The following is a 12,708-nucleotide window of genomic DNA, read 5'->3' as shown; positions in this document are numbered from 1 at the left end:
TGTGGCCCTCACAGGAAAAAGTTTGGGGACCACTGTTATAAGGTAAAATTAGCTAAAAAGCTAAAGCCAGCTGACATACTAATGCTGGCTTTAAAATACCCCATAAAATGTGAAAACCCCCACATAAAAGCTAAAATTAGTTAAAAAGGTAAAACTACCTAAAATACGAAAGACCCGGTCCCCTTTAGTTTTTAACCGTGTATGTGGAACTACCAACAGATTCAGAGTTTGCCACCTTATCGTGGTGGAGGGGTTTGAGTATCCCAGGGATCCCAGGAGCTATACTGTCAGAGGCTTCGTGCCCCTGGTAGGGTCACCTGAGGCAGACCGGTCCTAGAGGAGGAACCAGACATAAGGGGTCTTCACAGCCCAAAGACCCCTTATGATGAAGAAGACCTTTTTGTAAACTGTGTTCCTTTGCCCAGACTCGGGTCACTGGGACCCCACCCTGGAGCCAGGTCTGGAGGTGGGGCGTGCTGGCGAGTGCCTGGTGGCCGGGCTTTTACCCATGGGGTAGGCTCAGCCCGAAGAGGCGAAGGGGGTCCCTTTTCCCATGGTCTAACCACCTGTGGAAGGGGCCAAAGGTGTCGGGTGCAATGTGGGATGGGTGGTGGCAGAGGTTGGGGACCATGGTGATCCGATCCTCAGTTGCAGAAGTTGGCTCTTGGGATGTGGAATGTCACCTCTCTGGTGGGGAAGGGTTGGACAGAGGCACCGGGCAGGAGTGGGCACTGTTGCCTCCCATCTTGGTGCTTGTACGTTGGGGTTTACCCCACTGAACGAGAGGGTAGCCTCCTTTCACCTATGAGTGGGGGAACGGGTTCTGACTGTTGTTGGTGCTTATGCGCCAAACAGTTCAGATTACCCACCCTTTTTGGAGTCCAAAGAGGGGGTACTGGAATGTGCCCCTACTGGGGACTCACTTGTTCTGCTGGGTGGCTTCAACGCTCATGTGGGCAATGACAGAGAGACTCCCATCCTCTCCACCTTTTACAGAGGAACCATTGAGAGTCTGCTGACCAGCAGTATCTCCAACTGGTCTGGTAGCTGCAAGGCCTCAGACTGAAAGTCTCTGTGAAGAGTGGTGAAGACAGCCGAGAGGATCATTGGGACTCCACTCCCCCCCTATCCAGAAGATTGCACACAGACATTTTTTAGCCAGAGCAAACCAGATCCTCTCCAATTCCACCCATCCTCTCCATGGTCTGTTCATCTGGTTGGCGAAACGACAATAAAATACGTTTAAGTTTCGGTTCCCGTCCAGGTGTTTCAGTTTCCTTTCACAGTCCAAAATTATGACAGTTGAGTTAAGTAGTTCTAAGTAGATCCCGTGTCTCTCTGTTGCCCTTACCCAGTGATAACTAGAAATAAGTATCAGAAACCTCACAACCCAGCAAGGACATAGACAATTGATAAATGGATGGATGGATGTATGGACCGACATATAGTAAGGGCAAAGCAGAGAAAGTGGAAGACAAAGATTTATTGTTATCAAAGGGAAAGCTGAAAATCAAAATCCTGACAGGATTCCTCACTAATACATAGAAATCCTCATTCTATTCAAACTTAAGGCTCGAGTCTGAGACGCTGAAAATGATTACTCATACATAACGCCAGGGCCCCAGAGAGTGCCCTCAGAATCACACTGACCTTTTTACAGCCACTGTTTTATCAATATTTAATCATGATTCCTTCTTGACTGCACAAACAAGTAAACAGTACCTCAGTGTTCTGACCAAGCAGCACCAAACAGCTTGATGCTTGGCAAAACCCTCATCTTGTCCACATATAAAGCAAAGCAAAAAAAAAAGATTTTCAAATAGAAAAACAAAATTTCACAACACTTGCCCTTCTTCCCCATACGTCGTTCACTGTCCATACATTTATATTCCTACACAGCCATACAAGCAGATTATGGTGCAAAAAAGGATTATTCATAAAATCAAGAAAATCATGGACAACCCTGAGCATCCTCTTTGTGAGACTGTCATGAAAGAGAGGGTATTCAGACAGAGGCTTCTACACGTTCATTGTAATACAGATTGTTGCAGAAGATCCTTCCTGTCCACAACCATCAGCATCTACTCTTGTCTCATCAGTTTCCAAAATCGCATGCAAAAAAGAAAAAACCTTGTAAAAGTGCACACTCTGTGGGACACTGCCGGATAGCGACACCGAGTAAAAAAGAAATGGAGTCCAAATTACCCTGTTTCTTAAGCCAAAGGAAGGGCTAAACATGCCAAATTTTGTTTTGATGGTAGCAGCTTGGTCTCCTGCAAGAACCAGCAGGAGTAACTGTTATTTCTGTTATTAAAAGAAAGTGTGCATCAATTGTAGTTTTCTGGATGTTCACTGATATTTAAAAAGTTTAAATACGTGTGACGTATTTGTGTGATGTCGTATTGTACACGCTCAGTATTGTGCTTAGAAAACATCCAAGATGGCGTTGTGGCAAAATGTTTTTCCAAAAAATGGTTATATTTCACAAAAAAAGGTAATACTAGGGCCAGTTGCAACATGTATCAAACAATAAACAATAAAATACCTCCATCATTCTCAAACAGTTGACCACAAAGCAACTGATTTGTACGGATGTAAAGTTTGATATGTTGCTTACTGCTTAGTGACAGCAGTGACTCTCGAGTGAGGGGTGGGGAAACCTGCAAGCACAGCATCTCCTGCAGTGAATGTCCTGAGTAACTAAACTCCGCTGCGTCCTGGTTATTGTAGTAATGTTAGCGGCAAAGTGTATAAATAATATCCATCAACAATTACAGTCATAGTCAAAGAATTAGAATCTGGTTTCTGATGAAGCTCGTTTGTTAGGCTAAAAGCATCTTTTGAAGTTACGTCTGTCATAAAGGCAAGTAGGAGTAAAATTTCACAAGTGAAAATTAATAACATCTGAAAGGATTGCCGTTTCCTCTCAAATGAAATAACATCTGAGAGACTTAAGGTGTGTTTTCCAGTTGAACACACCTTAAGTCTTGAAAGATCCTCCTTGAAAAGGCAAACATGCAGTTTTGTCTGCACAAAAATTGTTGATGTGCATTTCATGTTAAAATGTTCATTTGACAAAGGGATTTTTTTAAGCCAGCTTTAATTTTGTTTGAATTGAATACAAGATGACTCATAGTTTGTATTAAAGAGTTTATGTCCCAACTCAATGAAAATTAGAAGAAATTAAATCACTAAGTGAGATTGATAATGAAATTGGTATCAATAAGTTATCAATTCCCAACCCTCCTTGTAGAAGTAGAAAAGATGGTTTCACATGTAAGATCAATCACTGACAACCAAAATTAAAGAAACTGGGGCCAATCAATCTGCGCTACCCACTCTCTGTCCAACCCCAGCACTATTTGTTCTTTATGTCTTCATCCACATCTTAATTGTCTTCCCCTGGCTTAATACTTATGCTCAGTGCCCATTCCCAGCCTGGGATGACAGAATGACTGCTATATCTGAATCAAAAGTCTTTTGTTATGTAGCAATTAATTTTATGCCACCCTGCAGTCATTTAGTAGATTACAACTTCAGGATTGCATGTAAACCTTATTATTCAAGTTTTGCACAAAATATAGTGATGCACCAAATCCATCCAAGTTCACATCTCAGCCTGATTGTTTTATAGTATGACCCCAGGATGGCCAATAAAAGCATGTGTGGCAAATGCCAAGAAAGCTACTTGAACTGAGGAATACCTATTTCCAGGACACAGAAGAGATGAAGGTTAGATCAATCAATTATATTTGATCAATGTGTTTTATCTTTTGATTATGACAGAGTGCAAAGGGAATTCAAGTTCATTTTGTTGACGTAGTCACACCCTCTGATATGTTTATTTGATCCAAGACATAGTAAGAACCTAACGACTTACTATGCTTTGGAACAGAAAAACAACTTTTTAGCAGCATTGTAAAACATAATTCACAATCAGATAGATTATGTTTAAACTTACCTGCAGTCTGGCTAGCTGAGTGATTCTGCCCACAATCTTGTTATAGGGATCAACAATCTTTGTCCTCATTCTGGAAAGAAAAAATTGTTATAACTGACAATCATCCAGGTGTTTTCCACCTCAGGAACTTCTCCAGTATACAGAGAACCTATCTAGTGTTTTCATTATTATGCAGCAAGAAGGCTATAAAAGAAAATAAATATTAAAAAAACAAACACTTGAAGACAACAAAGTATACTTGGAACCCGAGATTCTAACTCAACTGAGAAACTTTTACTCTTTGAAGTAACGTTTAGATTGGGACTGAGCATCCAGGTATGAAGTGGAGAAGCTTTGTGGCACTTAAAACCCTGAAGTTAAAGACTACTGTAGGTAGTATGGCCGTAGAATATTTTCTACACTAAGCAGAAATGGCTTCTTCATTTCTAAAGAACCTGTCAGCTACAGACTCCATCGGCTCACTGCATGTGAAAAAAAATGATCACAAATATTGAACAAACTCATTAACACAACAGAGACATTGCGATCTCCAATGATCACAAACTGTAGCATATAAACATGTATTGTTTTCATCAATAGTGTTCCAGCATCTGAAACAGTGTCAATAGCTGACTTTATCCAGGTCCTGATGGTTTCTGGTTCAGCTGGTATGTTCTTTCAAGTTCCTGGGATCATTCAACCTTGAGATTCAACTCAGCTCCAATTGATCAACAGCCAAATTCCATCTAAGACACACTGATCATTCAGTTGATTATTTACCTCTCAACAGCGGCTTGCAGTGCACTAATCCTTGTCTGCATCATCTGAAGAACCCCTGAAAATAACAAAAGATTTGTCTTTCAGAATATTAGATTTAAAGAGCTTACTTATTAGAATGCACTACCTCCATCTGGTGGTAACAATCAAGGCTCACAGTTTTATTAAGATGTTTTTCAAATCTATTTTGTAGGGATGTAATATAACTAAAGTGCTGCAATATTTTTAAATATTTTCTACATTCTCTTTTTTACACACACAAACAATCTTGAATTGCCATGTCAACATTTGATTTCCTTTTGGGATCAGTAAAGTATTTTTGTATTTGAATGCTAAATATCTAATATATTCAAATTTATGATCGCTCGGCACACCTCTAATCAGCAACATACTTCTATACTTCCTTAGTTATTTAGATATCATCTTCCGCTTATCTAGGATCAGTTCGTGGGAGCAGTAGCCTAAGCATGGAGACCCACCCTTCCCACTTAGACTGGGGAGAGGGAACCCATTTCACAATTACAGGAACCAAAAGCAAAGTGCAGAGTAAAAAAAAGTGGGTAAATACCTTCAAGAGACTCGATCCCTGTAGCCTGAGCCAACAAGTCTTCATGCCTTGCCACAACCTGGAAGGAAAGGAAAATTTCACACACAATCCACAAATCTTGATTGAAATTTAGTCTTCATTTCCATAGAGTGATGAAATGCAAAACTAAGGGGTAGCTAATACCCAAGGGGTATTTAGTTTGTTGTGATGGAGTTTGATTTTAGGATGAAGCAATCAATGCTAATCAGACCACCTTAAAATCATGTAATTTCTAAGCATGAATAATGTTTAGTCATTTTAGTATAAGAACTTATCAAAATGCTTATCAAATTCTGAGTTTGAAAAACATAACTTCATAAACTAAATCACATTGAAGCAGTCAATTACAGAAGAAGAGATGAGCAAAATCGCAGTGATCAGTCCTGATTCAGATTTCTGAATTTCTTTGAGCTGCCGAGTTTTATTTGAACTGATTCTGACCTCTCCTTCTCGGTGCTACAACACACACAAACTGACTTGTGTAAACTTAAACAAATAAATAGCCATAAAGGAAAAGTACACAAGCTTCATGGGTAGAAGTGGAATTCTGAACCCAGCACAAAATTAAAGAATGACAAGAAAATCCACATTTTCACATCAAAATACCTTTACGTGTTTTTTACTAAACTCATACACAAAGATTATATCAGTTGTTGATATACTGATAATTAATGATCAATTGGTTGATTGATAGCATAATTAGTTATTTCTCATATCTGATTTCACTCTAAGCAAAAGAACTGACTGATCCTCCTCCAAGAGAAGCTTTATGCCAGATTTTTAACAGGGATTATAAAATCATTTTCACAGATGTAACTCAAAAGTACCATTGAGATATGAAACTGAAGTCAAAACTGAATTTGCCACAGAGCAACAGACTGTATTGTGTTCCTACAGAAGAAGTCAGTCAACAGTATTTAATTATTTAAGATGAGGTCAATAAGTGAGTGAAAATGCATATCTTTTCTAAATGGTCGACAGATAATTAGTAAATGAGTTATACTTCTAGGCATCAAGACTATCAAACATAAAAATCAAGTGAGATGTAAGAATATGAATCTAATATGTACGTAGAGAAAGCCATGACATCCGTCATGCTTAAAAAGGTTAAGCATGACATTCTATGCCATTTCTTCCCAGTTGCTTGATTAGTGACCCATCCCCTCAAAAATTGCTTTTTATCCATAGGTAGCACTTTTGAGAAGTTTTAAAGACTCGCGTAATGTACAGATACCAAAAACACCACTTGCTGCTTTTAGGTGAAGCCATGTTATTTTGGAACCTGCATGAATGAGCTTTGTGTTATTTAAAACTTAATTTGATGCTCTATGAGATGAAACAGTTTGTAATGACTTACAAACGTTGTGAATGTTGCTAATAGACCCTACTTGTGCATTTGTTTTCGAAGGGTTTTAACAGATGCAATGTCAAAGCCGGTTTCTGAGTGATATGAATGAAGCGGATGTTAGTACCTGGCTGTGCAGCTCCTTGTCAAGCTGGCTGATGCCCTGTGCCAGCTTGGCCAACTGCTCGGCGATGACGGCATGATGGATAGCCTGTGCTGTGTACGTCTTCACGTCAAAATCTTCGTCCAGGAAATCCGAATAGCACTCTGCAAACAGAGCAGTAGGTTATTACATTTTCCCACCAGCATCCAGCAGACCAGAGATAGAACCCGGGTGGTCTGTCAAAAAACTGAGTAGCTTCTGTGGATCACTGCATTAAAAGAACGAGAGTGTCGATTAGGACCCTAAAACCATTCCAAACGGTACAAGCTGCACTTACTCAGAAAGAGAAGAATAATTTAACATGTACAGAAGCTGAAAAAGTTAGCCATGTAGCACAGCAACCCTATCCATTTTTTATCGTCATGTATCGTTTTTTGTTGTTGTTTTTATTGTTAGTTTGTGTGTTTCGTTAAAAAAGACAAGCTCACCATCTTTCAGAAGTGAATTCGTGGAAACTTCTTTACCGTCCTCCATGTTGACACTTCCGTGTGTGACGTACACTTCTTCTGGTCAGCTTGCAAATAGATTTTTGGAGCAGTGCGCCACTTCATGGCCATCTTGTGCGAAATTCTGTTTCCCTGGGAAAATCTGTTCCTCTTGAGTCTGGAGCTCTCTCTGCAGCCAGAGAGGTAGTAAATTTTGTGCTATTATTTAATCTTCAAGAGAGTCAGTCTTTTTTCAACTTTTGTCATGTTCACTTTAGCCTGACAAATAAAAGTCAGTCACCAAACACTGTTCGCCAACACATTGTGTGTATTTATAATTAGGCCCGAGCAGCTAAGCGCTGCGAAAGCCTATTGAAATCGTGCTGTTTATTAATTATTATTATTATTATTATTATTCCACCGTCTTTACGCGCATTTTGGAGGCTTTATCATATTCAAAAACTCACCAAACTTGGCGTACGCATAGAGCCCGTGTAAAATTCACATATTTTAAGGTCGTCGCAAAAATCGTTAAAGAAACGGCTCAACGGCGCCACCTGGCAACTTTCAAAAGACACTTTCCTATTACCTTACTTCATCGTAGAGACATGAAAGTTGGTACACTTGTAGAGCTCCACAATTAATGTCATAGTGCAAGCATACAGGAAGTCGGCCATTTTGGATTGAAGTTCCGATTTTGACCCCATTTTGACCGTTTGCAGCCTTCGCGTTTGATCGAAGTCCTCCTAGGGATTTTGATTGATCGGCTTCAAACTTGGTCAGATCGTTCAGAAGGCATGGCCAATTAAAAATTATCACAGGTTTGCGTCGCTGTGCTTCCTAAAGGTTCAAGTATTCACAATAAAACACAAATCTGTTATAACTCCTACACAAAAACTCACAGACACCAAACGTTCAGTGATTGATCATCATCGGGTCCCCTATACCCAATGGTAAAATGATGACATCCCTTAGGCCACGCCCCCTGAGAACAGGAAGTGTCATATTTTACTGTGAATGGTCGCTATCTGACCCCTTTGACCTAATCAACATGAAACTGTGTCCACAGACAGAAGACATGTTGGTGTGTTGTGGACTCAAATCCCGTTTGGTTTCGATAGAGTAGGTGGGCATGGCAGCTTAGCGAAGTGACCCATACCACCGTTGACATACATTTGGTTCTAGATTCCATAATTTTGAGCGAGTTGCACCAAACTTGACATGGGTGATCCTGGTTGGATCCCTTACGATCCTATATTGTCATAGTATGACGTCATATAAGCCCCGCCCCCTCAGAACAAGAAGTGCCTTTTTTTTTCCTCGGAAAGCTCCATCTCTGGCTCTCTTGACCTAATCAAGATGATTCTGTGTTGGATGACAGAAAACAAGTTGGTCTCACTTGCTTTAAAGTGGCAAGAGTTTTCAACGGAGGGCGTGGCCATGGCGGAGAGGCGACGTGACCTGTAACGCCATTGCCATACGCTTAGCTCTAAATTCCACAGTTACAAGCCAAGCTGCACCAAACTCACTATAATGGATCCTTTTTGGCCTCCCTGACAGGAATCCATAATAACATTTGGTGGGCATGGTCGAATTTCTCTAAAGCGCCCCCTAGAATATTTTAAATGATCAGCCCCAAGCCATGCTTTAACCTACAAATATGAAACTTGGTACACGTGTATCTTGTCAGGACGTACAAAAAAAGTCTCTTGGAGCCATGGTGCAAACTCAACAGGAAGTCGGCCATTTTGGATCAAAGCCGTCATTTCCTGTTTTTCATAGACGTTGCATCTGATTGAACTCCTCCTGCAACTTTTGACATAGACTTCAAACTCACTCAGCACACTCTTGAGAAACTGAAGGTCAAAGGTTATCACAGTGTTGGCAGATGGGGAGAGTCCTGGCAGTCAAAGCTGATGCACAAGGCCTGGTTCGTTCAGTACAACTTCAAACCAAAACCAGTGTGTTGGAGAGGCCAGTAACAAAGCTCTGTCTGCTTCTGGAGGCATCTGCAGACTAAAGACACTTCTACTCCTTCCATCCTTTTCTTTCTTGCTTCTCTTGCAGGTTCATCATTGGAAAAAAAAAATTAAGAATCAGAAGAATTATTTAATGTCTTTGCATTAATATAGATTATTATCGAGGTTGTTGTTAGAATAGCTCCTTTAGTGATTGATGTAATTGTGACTTAATGCACAATTAGGGGCTGGAGTGTAGGAGCTATTTTCCCATTTTTTGGTTAAATCTTAGAATTTAAATTGTTTAGTTTATTCTTATTTGTTTGTTTTTTCCAGTTGATTTATCATTAGAATTTTTGTTTTGTTGTTTATAATTTCTTTGATCAGGAATTCCCATAATTAGTTAATTAATTTCTGTTGGGATGTGGGTATTTCACAGTATAAATAGATGGGCCTTAGGTAGCTTATTATGCACGTGGGTGGTCATAAGGTTTTTTACCAGCCAATCAGTCACATCGGTTTCTTTGTCAGTCAGAGAACAGGTACAGGAATAGGAGCAGAAGCCTGTAACCCTTTTGCCTGAACTGCAAATAAAACCAAAGAACTATATTTTGACTTTTGATTCTCCTTTTTTGCTGCGTAAACCAGAATCCACGGTGCATCAGGTGACTATTTGAGTTGGATTTACTTTTGTTTTGATCACTTTCGTGTTTTTGAGTTTTTTGATTTTTGAATTTAAGTTTGGGGACAAATGGTCACTACACACAGGATTTTTTGTACATCAAAGCATGTGGGCGTGGCTAAGAGCCAAACTTTGACTTCCTATGTCTCACTACAGACCAGTCCTCATCACATTTAGGTGGTCAATTGATTACATCACCTTAGCCCCATTCCGACAGGAAGTCACCTTAGAATTGTGATTTGACTCCACTGAGACCCCTAGGTTATTCCATCAGCTTTATCTCCTCACTACATCGCCCGATCTGCAGGAGATGTTGCGTGCTTTACCAGGGACCGCTAATGAAAACACAGTGCAGCTAATGTCAACATAAGTCACCAGATAAAGCATCAATCCAGCTGTTCAGATACACATACATTCTCCCAAAACCTTAAATATAAAAGCAGCCCATGCAATACAGAACATTGTATCCATCCAGGACATGCTAACATAATTATATAAATATAGATTGTTATATGTTTTTATTTATTTTTTTTTTTTTACTAATTGTGTTTTGTGAGTTAGAGTACAAAGATTCACTAGTTTTGGTTAAAAATAATATTAAGTACGTCATTCATCAGCAGTCACTGTTTAGAAGCTATTTCAGTAATTCACCAGCAGGGGTCTGTATTGCTCCACCAATGACAAAGACATGGACGGGAAACGGAGTTTTCAGAGAAAGAACTGAAGACTCAGAGAACTAAAGATGATGAATAACTACACCAGTACCTCGTCACTAGGGGGTCAGTATTACTCCACCAATGACAAAGAGATCGACGGAGAAATGCATACAGTCGTCTCTAAATCATACATTCATCATCGAATTTCCACGTAACTTTTTATGATTGAAACTTGTGAACCTCTATGGAGCCCAATAGCATTGAATTGCAATTTGACTCCACTGCGCCACCTAAGTTAATCCATCAGCGATATCTCCTCGCTACATTGGCCAATCTGCAACAGATATTTTGTGCGTCGTCGGGGAGCACTGCTGATCTCATCAATGAGTACGTCCTGGCGGACGGGTGCGGGAACTGTGCGAGAGCGCCTGCGGTGGCTGGCGGGTGGCGGTGCGGGAACCCTCGCGGTGGCCAATAGGCCGGAGCGGCGCTGAGCTGCGAGGGCCGCTCCAGGATGCTTGCAGCTTTAGTTTTTAATTGCTTTTTTGTTAGAAGCTAGGCAGGCAGGGCCATACAGAAAACTTTGGAGGGGCAGGGGCTCAAAGTTAAAAGGGGGAACACTGAACAAGATCTTAAAACACCATACAACAATATAGTAACAACTAAGGCTGCCACCCGTCCCTTAAAATACGGAATCGTCCCGTATTTGGCTGTTAAATGTTGTGTCCCGTATTGAACCGATACGGGACACGATTTGTTCCGTATTCTACAAATGTCCGATAGACTCGCCTATCACACACATTATTTACTAAGTGTAAAAATAACGACCAAAATAAAACAGGAAATATTAAGGTCAGTTAAATTCTGGTTGCGGGAGCTAAAGGACCCCTGAACGCTACCTTTATATTATGTCTATGCTACGGACCGACGCTGTTGTCACGGTTGCCTAGAGACAGACACTATGCAGCCGCGGTGAGGTGCTGTCAATCCGCCTCTTTTTAAAACGTCCTCAGTCCGATTCTCCACCGTCCTTAGAACCAAAACCTCTCGTAAAGATACTGACGTGAGAAGGAAAACGCAAATCCCAGGCTGCGTTTAGTAAGGATGAACACAGGCAGTTAAAAAAAAAGTGGCGCAGTGCGATACGACAGAATAGATCAGGAGAGGAACACAGCAGATCCTGATATGGTAACATGTTGCTATGATTAAGGTTTTTATTGTGCTTTTATATTGGTTTGATTGATTATTTGCTTATTTAATGTATAACAATATCAGCCAAAATAATACAAATGTTCATTTAAAGAACAAATCATACGTTAGATTAACAATAAATACATAAATACTTACTACTTAAAAGGTTTGTTAGGGCTTTCTGTAGGTTTTATTTTGAAATGTTGATATATTATGAATTCTTTGTTCAGTGGTCATTAATGCACCAGATACAGATCTGCAGCCATGGGCGATTAGATGGGGGCCAACAGGGTACCAAAGAAGTTATACTAAATAAAGTCTAATGTTAATACTCAGTGGTAGATTTTTTTAACCTTCACAGTTTTACTTTAGCAATGATTTAAAAATTATAGTGCTGAACCTTTAGCTGCTGTATGGCGATACTATCACACTTTCCATCTGCCAGGGATCTGCAAACTGAACCTCTGGAGACGCAAGTGGGTCTTTGGCCCACTTATTATATCAAATGATGAAATATTGCTCTGTTTTTTTTTTGTGTTGTTTTGTTTTGTTTCATTCTTTTTCAAGTGTCGCCATGGAAAAACACCAACTATCCTGTCCCCTGTGGTAAATCTGGTCTAGAACCAGCCTCCAAACCTAACTCCTCATTTATATAAATATTTTGGTAAATACAGTGGTGCAGTTGGTAGAGCTGTTGCCTTGCAGCAGGAAGGTTCTGGGTTCAATTCCCGGTCTTTTGGCATGGAGTTTGCATGTTCTCCCTGTGAATGCGTGGGTTTTCTCTGGGTACTCCAGTTTCCTCCCACAGGCCAGAACCCAGCCTCTCGCCCGGAACGTTAGCTGGAGATAGGCACTAGCACCCCTCCTGACCCCACTAAGGGACAAGGGTGTAAAGAAAATGGATGTATTTTGGTAATACTCTGTAAAATATCAGAATGTTCACATAACTTTTATACTTTTAGGACACATTTTGAATATTAAATCA

The 12,708-nt window shown here is 40.3% G+C and overlaps 1 protein-coding gene and 1 long non-coding RNA gene across 2 annotated transcripts in view; both read right to left on the bottom strand.

Moving 5' to 3' along the window:
- Positions 1 to 3,256, bottom strand: part of LOC106938584 (uncharacterized) — a 24,372-nt gene extending 21,116 nt beyond the window's left edge. Inside the window, exon 1 of the long non-coding RNA XR_001422657.1 lies at positions 3,243 to 3,256. This is a non-coding gene — a long non-coding RNA (uncharacterized LOC106938584). The remainder of the gene's footprint in view (positions 1 to 3,242) is intronic.
- A 636-nt stretch (positions 3,257 to 3,892) lies between these two features.
- LOC106938580 (conserved oligomeric Golgi complex subunit 5-like) lies at positions 3,893 to 7,365 on the bottom strand. Its single transcript, XM_015020672.1, has 5 exons — positions 7,240 to 7,365; positions 6,776 to 6,915; positions 5,286 to 5,343; positions 4,721 to 4,775; positions 3,893 to 4,031 (listed from the first exon to the last, which is right to left on the bottom strand). Exons 1-5 carry the CDS (start codon positions 7,283 to 7,285, stop codon positions 3,908 to 3,910), a joined length of 423 nt encoding a protein of 140 aa, XP_014876158.1. The 5' UTR covers positions 7,286 to 7,365; the 3' UTR covers positions 3,893 to 3,907.
- Between the last annotated feature and the right edge of the window lie 5,343 nt (positions 7,366 to 12,708).

The sequence above is a fragment of the Poecilia latipinna genome, unplaced genomic scaffold (genome assembly GCF_001443285.1).
Source record: "Poecilia latipinna isolate Pla-1442-1.1 unplaced genomic scaffold, P_latipinna-1.0 Scaffold2633, whole genome shotgun sequence".
Taxonomy (NCBI): Eukaryota; Metazoa; Chordata; class Actinopteri; order Cyprinodontiformes; family Poeciliidae; genus Poecilia; species Poecilia latipinna.
Note: the sequence above shows the minus strand (reverse complement) of the source record. Positions and strands in the feature narration are given on the sequence as shown.

Coding starts and splice junctions, on each gene's coding strand:
- LOC106938580 (XM_015020672.1), bottom strand. CDS start 7,285: ATGGAGGACGGTAAAGAAGTTTCCACGAATTCACTTCTGAAAGATG. Junction 5,344..6,775: donor ACAAGGAGCTGCACAGCCAG/GTACTAACATCC, acceptor CTTTCCTTCCAG/GTTGTGGCAAGGCATGAAGA. Junction 4,776..5,285: donor AGGGATCGAGTCTCTTGAAG/GTATTTACCCAC, acceptor TGTTATTTTCAG/GGGTTCTTCAGATGATGCAG.